At 39.8% G+C, this 10,176-nt stretch overlaps 1 protein-coding gene across 1 annotated transcript; it reads right to left on the reverse strand.

The window, feature by feature from the left end:
* Window positions 1-5,817: 5,817 nt before the first annotated feature.
* Window positions 5,818-6,753, reverse strand: LOC140068676 (olfactory receptor 5V1-like). Its single transcript, XM_072114060.1, has one exon. It carries the CDS (start codon window positions 6,751-6,753, stop codon window positions 5,818-5,820), a length of 936 nt encoding a protein of 311 aa, XP_071970161.1.
* Window positions 6,754-10,176: the final 3,423 nt, after the last annotated feature.

Below are 10,176 nucleotides of genomic sequence, written 5' to 3' on the forward strand. Positions count from 1 at the left end.
CCTAGGGAGTGTAGCTCTGCGGCGTTCCCCTGCTCCCTCATCAGCAGGTGGTGTCTCACCCCGCCCAGGACCACGGCCTCTGACCCCTGCAGTAGTTGGACGCCCACGTCCACGCCCTCGTCCTCTACCCCTAGCCCTCGGGTTAAACATTTTCCAAATTAAAGTGTAAACTTTTAATTTTTTTTTTTTTTGTGTGTTTATTTTTTTTTATTTTTTTTTATTTTTTTTATGCTATCCTATTGCTATGGCTTCTTTCTAACCTACACTGACAGCACACAACTGGATTTTGTGCTGTGCCTGATGACTTTGAGCTATAAAATGAAATAAAGGTAAAAAATAGATCAGCAGACTCTGCCTAATTCTAATCAAACCCCTAATAAATTGTCCCACTTCGGTGTTTGAGGCGGATATGCGTGTCACTAAGAGCTAAACACAACGGTCGCAAGTCTCCCAGCAAATTCCTCACAATATGGTACTAGCTGCACTACTAATGCCAGCAAGCCCAGCCACAAGCAAACAAAAAAAAGGAAAATATAACGCTATTGTAGGCCTAAGTAAGCCGTTGGGGTTCTCCTATGGCTATTTTGTAGCCTACACTGAAAGCACACTGCTTTGCAAGATGAGTTTGAGCTATAAAATGAAATAAAGGTAAAAAAAAAAAAAAATCAGCAGATTCTCCCTAATTCTAATCAAACCCCTAATAAATTGTCCCACTTCGGTGTTTGAGGTGGATATGTGTGTCACTAAGAGCTAAACACAACGGTAGCAAGTCCCCCTGCAAATTCCTCACAATATGGTACTAGCTGCACTACTAGTGCCAGCAAGCCCAGCCACAAGCAAACAAAAAAAAAAATGTATAACGTTATTGTAGCCCTAAGAAGGGCTGTTGGGTTCTTGGAGAATCACTCCTGCATAACAGTAAGCTAATAGAACACCCTAACGCTTTCCCTGACCAGCAGCAGCTCTCTCCCTAGCGGCATCCAGACACAGAATGATCTGAGCAGCGCGGGCAGGGGCTAGTCTATTCCAGGGTCACCTGATCTGGCCAGCCAACCACTGCTATCGACGTGTAAGGGTACCACGTCATGCTGGGTGGAGTGCAGAGTCTCCTGGCTTGTGATTGGCTCTGTTTCTGGCCGCCAAAAAGCAAAACGGCGGGAGATGCCATTTTCTCGAGCGGGCGAAGTATTCGTCCGAGCAACGAGCAGTTTCGAGTACGCTAATGCTCGAACGAGCATCAAGCTCGGACGGGTATGTTCGCTCATCTCTATTTATACTATAAGGAATGTCCCACCCCGGTCCATCAGACTAATACCCAATCTCCAAAGCTTCAAACATTATCTTAAAACCTTTTTATTTAGGCAGGCCTATGACACTCACTAATTGCATGAAACTAACTCTCTCTTTATTAACTAATGAAGGGTGCTTCCTCTGTCTGTTATCCAACAAACGGCAGGTACTAAGCTACAGGCTTCTATGCAGACTTGTTGACTTCAGACTTTGTATATAAGATGGTGGCTGATGGCTGGTTCAACCTGCAGCATTTTTATCCATTAAATTATTATCATCTTAGACTGTAGAGTGACCCCCTCATCCTCATAGTCTATAAGAGCTTGTGTCACCCCCTCATCCTCATAGACTGTAAGCTCTTGTGTTAACTCCTCATCCTCATAGACTGCATGGTTTTGTGCCACCCCCTCATTCTCATAGACTGTAAGCTCTTGTGTCACCCCTCATCCTCATAGACTGTAAGCTCCTGTGTCATCCCCTCATCCTCATAGACTGTAAGCTCTTGTGTCCCCCCTCATCCTCATAGACTGTAAGCTCTTGTCTCACCCCCTCATCCTCATAGACCGCAATCTCTTGTGTCACCCCCTCATCCTCATAGACTGTAAGCTCTTGTGTCACCCCCTCATCCTCATAGACTGTAAGCTCTTGTATCCCCCTCATCCTCATAGACTGCAAGCTCTTGTGTCACCCCTCATCCTCATAGACTGTAAGCTCTTGTGTCACCCCTCATCCTCATAGACTGTAAATTCTTGTGTCACCCCCTCATCCTCATAGACTGTAAGCTCTTGTGTCACCCCCTCATCCTCATAGGGTCCTCACTCCTATTGTTTCATATGACTGTTTGTACTCTGTAATGTCTTATTTTATTTGTATATGTTCACCAGAATCTTTAAAGCACTACAGAATTTAATGGCACTATATAAATAAAGATTATAATTATACATTTTTACAAATTCTCCAGACTCTTTGGGCAAGACCGTTTTGGTATTTTTGTAAAGAGATATCTTCCACCACACAGATATGTCAGTTATTAGGTTGTACTGTGTTTAATTCAGTGGACATTGTTCACGATTTGTCAGATAATTTCAGTGGAGAAATACATTGTTTAGTCTTTGGATGCAAGAAGGATGATTAAAATTTATTCCATACATTCTCAATACTCAAATATATATGGACTGAATGCAGAAACAAGTGTCTATATTCTGTTATACTTCCCTAATATGGAATGCTTAATGCTAAAAAGTGGATATACAGGCATTTGTTCTTAAGTTGAATTTGTATGTAAGTCGGAACTGTATACTTTATAATTGTAACCCCAGTCAAAATCTCTGAATTGGATTTTAAAAATGTTTGGTTGTCATAAGAACCAGGATTAATAATATATCTTAAAGGAAACCTACCACTTGAAGTGACAGGTTTCCGATGGCAATACCGAGCACCAGCTCAGGGTGAGCTGGTGTCGGCGCTTAATTTTGTTAGTGTTTTAAACTTTATAGCCGGCGCAGGGAGGTACGCGCTCGGCGCTTACCGTGCGAGCGGCTACATAGGAAGCATGGTGAGCGCCGAGCGTGTACCTCCCTGCACCTGCTATAAAGTTTAAAAAGTGTTTTAAACCGCGATACCGCGATTTAAAACACTAACAAATATAAGCGCCGGCACCAGCTCACCCTGAGCTCGTGCTCGGTATTGCCATCGGAAACCTGCCACTTCAAGTGGTAGGTTTCCTTTAATTACAGGCACCTTTGATAACTGTTTCTTGCAGCCTAAGGCTAAAGGACAGTAAATTACCAACATCCAGAGGTCCGTTTGTAACTAGGGGTTGTCTGTAAGTCGGGTGTTCTTAAGTAGGGGACTGCCTGTACTAAAAACTGTACAGGCAGTCCCCAGGTTACATACAAGATAGGGTCTGTAGGTTTGTTCTTAAGTTGAGTTTGTATGTTAGTCGGAACTGCATATTTTATCACTGTAATCCCAGCCAGAACTCTTTTGGTCTCTGTGACAATTGGATTTTAAAAATGTTTGGCTTTCATAAGAAACAATATTAACACTAAAGCTTCATTACAGACACATTTGATAACTGTTACGGCTGATCATTGTAGCCTAGGACTAAAGTACAATAAATTACCTTTATCCAGGGGTCCGTTTGTAACTAAGGGTCGTATGTAAGTCGAGTGTTCTTAAGTAGGGGACCGCCTGTATGTATTTGATAATAAGTAAGGACTAAAGCTATCCGTACATTTTTACAAGATCATAGTAAAAATAATTACTCCCATGCCATTTCCACGTAAAATTGGTTAAAGGAAAATAATCAGAAGTAGATGTGATGGTAGATTCCTCCTGTCTCTGCCCCAATCTGTAATTTAATAATCCTGGAACCTAAATTGTTAAAAACTTTATTTTTGTAATATGTAAATTAACTACAGAGGCTACTGGGGCGTGGAGTAGCCTTGGCTCCCAGTGCCCGGCCAGGCTAGTACACGCCCCAGTAGCCTCTGCAGGTAATTTACATATTACTAGAATAAAGTTTTTAACCATTTAGGTTTCAGAATTATTTAATCACTTTTTTATTTTCTCTTGGTGCAGGTTTGACAACATCTGGGGCAGGTGGGGCAACTGGTAAATGTAATATTTGTTAATATTTATAAAAATAAAAAATTCTCATCTAGTTTTCAGTGTTTGGGTCAATTAGCTGAATTGTGATCATAGATATGATTTAAATGGGAATGGGACCAAGAAATAATTATCTTTTAAATTAGGGCTTGAAATTGACACTATATGATATATTTAAAATTGTGTTAAATATATCACAGTGACCTGTATGACCTTACATATGAGTTTGCAATTAGCAATCTCAATAGAACTCGGGAACAAAGCGGGGAAAAATTTTAATTTTCCAAAACATTTTTTGGTTGAAAACTTTAAAGCATATCCATAGTTTGAGATAATCTTAACACTGTGGGGCAGATTTACTTACCCGGCCCATTCGCGATCCAGCGGCGCGTTCTCTGCGCTGGATTCGGGTCCGGCCGGGATTTATGATGGTAGTTCCTCCGCCGTCCACCAGGTGGTGCTGCTGCGCTGAAGTCCGCTGGAATGCCTCGAAATACACCAGCCTACCCTGGATGAAGATGAGTGAAATTTTCGCGGCACAATTTTTTTTTTAAATGCGGCGGTTTTTCCGAATACGTCGGGTTTTCGTTCGGCCACGCCCCCAATTTCCGTCGCGTGCATGCCGGCGCCGATGCGCCACAATCCGATCGCGTGCGCCAAAACCCCGGGGCAATACAGGTAAAATCGGCGCAAATCGGAAATATTCGGGTAACACGTCGGGAAAACGCGAATCGTGTGTGTGAGGGGATGTGGTGAACATTTTTTTATATACTTCATTAGCAAATTCTGGTTAGTTTGTTAAGGAAATCAAGCAACTCCATCCCATACAGATGTGTATTCAGGCCTGTATAGTGTGTATCTGCATGAGGCTGCAGGCTGCGTGAGCTCACATCTAATTTCTATATGTGTGTTTAAACAGCTCTTGTAGTGATGATTAACACCTTAACTTTCAACTTGATTTTTGGATATACTGCTCATAGCATACTACAGCCAGGGAGAGGGGAGGAAGGGTTAATGCTCAGCCACAGCTGTGTAAGTAGGAGAAGAAAGGATAAACATCTTGTAGACAGATTTTTCATAGCAATGGAAGTAGTAGTCACATTGTAACTTACGGGCACTTAGCAGTCTGTTTCTTTACAAACTAATTAGCATTTATTAATTAAGCATATTAGAAAAATGACCCCCCCCCAACAATGGCAAAAATCATTTGACTAAGAAATTAAATATAAGGGGGAATAAAAAATGTTAAAGGACATATAACATGAGGATAAAGGATAGTAAACCAAGAACACTTACATACTGGTGTGCACCCCCTCTGGCAGGATCCTCTCTTTTTTAAGCTTCCTATGCCCTTGTTTTTAAGAAATAAAAAGCCTTACAAATTATGCATATGAGCCTCAGTGGCGGCAGTCTCCATAACACCTATGGAGCCTGCAACTCCTATGGCTCATTTGCATAATTTTAAAAGCTTTTTTTTTTAAATAAACCAAGGCAAGTAGATTTCCTTTAACTCATTTCATCCAATTAATTAAAAATGGAATAAAAAACAGAAAAACTATATTCTAGAGTTGAAAATTTTCGAACTTTTGTGTATTGTAGTGTCAACACAGGAACGATAATTAAGAAGTAGAAGATACTCTGATTCTGTGTGAACATTAGGTATACCAGGGAAATCACTCACTGAATGTATGCTCAGGTTTCCAAAGTCTTGATATATGCCCAAAGAGTCACCTAGAGCATAATAGGGAAGTAGGATGTTTCACCGCCAAGAAGGAATCCATAGTGTCTAGAAAGATGCCAAGATGGTTGTTCATAAGAACCTGTGTGCTCGAAATAATGACAACAATCAATGCCGGATCATTTCATTCTCTTATCAGCTTGATAGCCTGCAGAGATTGATGGTGTTTTTTCTATCATTTAATGGTTTGGTAGCTTACATAATTTAGTTTTAATTGTATTTTTAACATCTTTGTTCCTCATGCTGTAGATAATGGGATTCAACATTGGTGTCACCACTGTATATACAATGGACATGACCCTGTCAATCTTAGGAGATTGTGCGGAGTGAGGTTTCAGATACATAAATATACTTGGCCCAAAGTACATAGACACGACTGTAAGATGGGAGGCACATGTGGAGAAAGCTTTATCCCTCCCTTGTGCAGATATTGTCTTAAAGATGGTCGAGATGATACGGATATATGAAATTAATGTCAAGAAGAAAGCAAACAAGACAACGATCAGCGCTGCCACAAACATGACTATTTCATTGAAACGAGTATCTTTGCAGGAAAGTTTGAAAAATGGCGGCATCTCACAGAAGAAGTGGTTGACGTGATGGGATTTGCAAAATGGCAGCTGGAAAGTAAGGGTTACATGAACACTGACACCCCCGAAGCCCACACCCCATGCTATGGAAGCTAAACCAAGACACATCTTCTTATTAATGATGATTTGGTAGTGCAATGGTCTACAAATGGCTACAAATCGATCGTAGGCCATGACAGCAAGAATGATGCACTCTGCGCCTCCCAAAGCCATATGGAAATACATTTGTAGTGCACATCCCACCAGAGAAATACTCCTGTCCTTGGACAGAGTATTCATTAGAATTCTCGGCACAATGGTGGAAGAGAAACAGATGTCAATCATGGAGAGATTACTCAGGAAGAAATACATAGGAGTGTGAAGCTTTGAGTTTATCAACACCACAATGATCAGTAGAACATTTCCTGACAATGTTATCAGATACATGATCAAGAACAGGCAAAAGAAGATGATCTGGAGATGTGGGACATCAGACAATCCAAGAAGGATGAATCCTCTTTGAGAGGTTTGGTTTGAGGTTTCCATTATATGTTAAGTACCTGGTGAATTGTCGGTATCAGGGTCTGTAGTTTTTCACTGATCCTCAAACCTATGATGAGTAGAACATTTCTCGACAAATACATTATCAATAATAGAGCACAGCAGATACTCTGAATATATGGGACATCAGAGAGGCCAAGAAGAATAAATTCTCTTTGAGAGGTCTCCATAACACGTAATGAACCTAGAGAATAAAAGGAAAGAAAAGAGGATAGTTCTACACACAACCTTCTTCTGGTTTTACCATTAGTGTGGCCTCATGTTTGGATGTATAACCCATTCTAGCTTGACCTTAGGACACACCTGGTTTGCTATGATATTTTCCCCTATGTGTATTATTAGAAAGAGAATAAAGAAAAGTGATACAAGCGCCCCATGTGTGAAAGCAGTTTCTTGCTTAGTAAAGAAGTATGATTGGTAATCTGCTCACCTTTTCTGGTTGTACAATCGGTACAACACGTAAAGTAGCTTAGGTATTGTAGTGGTCTCGGCAGCCGTCCTGGATTTGTTCCGGCAATAGAATTTGTCGGAGAACAGAGTAATAAATGTATGGAGATCTTCCAGGCTATCTGCGGCGCCAATCACTCATAATACGAATAATTCCTATTCATAAAGGACTATCTTTATTCAGAGGCTGAAGAATACGCGTTTCAAGCCCGGACCTAGATCTTCCTTCCTTCCTTATATACAGCACGGTCATCTCGTTGAGTCCTGAGGGTTTTAGTCTATATATCCAATAGATTTCCCTCTTTTTTAAGGCTCCGTCATTGACCTCCTGATTAATATGATTGATGGGGATAATGGAGATATTTCCTTCTCATTTATGCTTCAATGCTCAATGTTTCGAGAGACCATGCTTTAGAATATTGTGCTTAATATTGTATCGATGCTGATTGACCTTGCAGTGGAGGGCCTGAGTGGTTCTTCCTACATACTGTAGGCCACATTGGCATTCGATCAAATATATTATGTATTGGCTGCTGCAGTTTAACCTGTGTTTTAAATTAAATGTTTCTTTGGCGTTATTTGATGTGAATATGTCCAATATCTTTATTATTTTGCAACATAAACATAATGGCTTGAAACTACCTTTTTGTTTGATGGTTGGTTCTCTTTGTAGTTTATATTGTTTTGGAATACTGGGGGCTAGAAGGTTTTGCACCTGTAGGGTACAGCCTTTGTTAGTAGTGGGTCTGATTTGATGATGTTCCAGTGTCTTTTAAGAATATCTAAAATCTGTATATAACTGAGGAAGAGCCCGGTCCGCGCTCAAAACGCATATTGTTCAGCCTATGAATAAAGATATTCGTTTATGAAAAGGAATTATTCTGAGTGATTGGCGCCGCAGATAGCCCGGAAGATCACTATACATTTACTACGTGTATTATCTAATAGAACTGACAGGTAGTAGCCACATGCTCACCTATTTAGTCTGTTATCAAGGCACATATATTTGCTGTTTTAATGACTGAAGGGCTTTGATCCTTCCTTTATATTAACACTGTATTAGATAGGGTTAAATATGTTGGATTTGATGGTCTGATTTCTTTCTCTAACCTTATTATCTATGATACTAATTTATGTAGTATTTTCATGTAACCCTCATTCCAGAGAGGTTGTCTTTAAAGGTCAAGGACTTTCAATCAGTGACCAAGCACCAAGCAGACCTTCTTTATGTGTTGTTGAGGAAATAGAACCTCAGAAGCACAATGAAAGCTGGTCTTTAGAATATTTTAATATAAATCCCCAAATTCAGTGCCCCCCCCCATTTATTTTAAACTTTCCTACACAGATTTCTTGGCTATTGGTAAGACCAACGAAAGATGTTAAGTATCTGGAGAAGCAGGACCTACAAGATTTCTTTATGTGCAGGGTAGGGAAAACATTACTCTGAAGGATATGAGAAGCCTTCTCTGTGAGGGGCCAGGGGATGGAGGCCTAACAGGCTTTCTCTAAAAGGCCAAGAAGGCCTTACTGGTTTTCTCTATGAGTGGCCAAAGGAGAGGACAAGCATTGGTCTTCTCAATGAGTGGACTGAGTTTTCAGGAGTTTAATGGCTACCAATTTAGTCTAAACCTGCCTCAGATCAGAGATTATACTGATTTTTTAGCTTAGGGTTGAAACTAAATTTTGAGGCTGAACACTGTCTGGATTTCTTGACATGTTATATTATCTGCTGAGATATTATATCTATCTGTATCATGTCTCATACTGAACTGCTGCAACTAATTCTCATGAGTGATACAGTCTGTTGTGCCAGTATTTTATACAATGCTAGTCAACGTATCTATCCCTTCCATATGTGATGCTGTCTGCTGAGAAAGTATCAGAGCCTATTGTCTTTTACTTCTAATTCAATGAATAGGGTCACAGTATCTTACAAGGTTTACTCTACTGTATCATACATTGTGCCGACTCATTTTTGGGTCAGTAACCCAAAAATGTCCTATGACAGTATTTCTATTTGCTTTGATCTTTAGATTTTTACATTTTGCTTAGTTTTTGCTTTTAACATGTTCTGACAGAATGGAAGATGAAATAGAGGAGATCAATAGAAAATTAAGCTGTAAAATCTGTAAAAGTGACAACAACTCTACTAAAACAGACCTGACCTACAGTCTCTTCCTAAGAACATGAATGCATTTTTTCCCATAGATTCAACTTACCTTAGGAAGAACATGTCTTTGGTTGTTCATTGACCACACATGCATAATTCTGATAACCACCAAGATAGTTTGTGCTCATATTCAATCAGCATGGAGGATGCAATAATAACAGCAATGCCCCTTCATATATATGACATCAATGTTTAGTCCCAGTTGTATAAATCTTGATTAAGAGAAATTGTCAAGTTCCAAAAAGCTCCCTGTTCAGTTATTTCTCAGTAGACATCCAAGTTGCAAAAAATTGTACCCTGATGTTACTTAAGTTTATTCAGGTTGTACTTCCAAAGTGGTTTTTATCATCTTCTTTAAGAAACTCTTCAACTTTTTTTTTTATTACCTACTGTATGGAGGAAGTCTAGAGGAAGACAGATGTGGTCCACTGGATGTGGTCTACTTATTGTCCCTGCCACTTGTATGATAACATTTTCATGGACTGGATAGGCCTTGCACTTATTTTTATTAGAAAACATAACAAAAAAGAGTTAAAAAAGAAAGAAAAAGTCTACCAAAAGCTCAAGATATGGAAATCTGTAGTGACACTTCCGCAGTAGTTTCTAAAAATGGCAAATATTGCTCTTCTCTTGTAGTATGCATATTACATTAAGTTATTTTTATAGGTAAATAGGCTTTTGGGTCACCTAAAAGAATGTGCTGAATTTCTCAATTGGGATCAGGTATCAAACTTATGTCCTTGAACACCACACCCAGGACTGCCTTTATTGACAGCTCCCTTTAAGGACCT

Source organism: Engystomops pustulosus, chromosome 7, assembly GCF_040894005.1.
Source record: "Engystomops pustulosus chromosome 7, aEngPut4.maternal, whole genome shotgun sequence".
NCBI classification, from domain to species: Eukaryota; Metazoa; Chordata; class Amphibia; order Anura; family Leptodactylidae; genus Engystomops; species Engystomops pustulosus.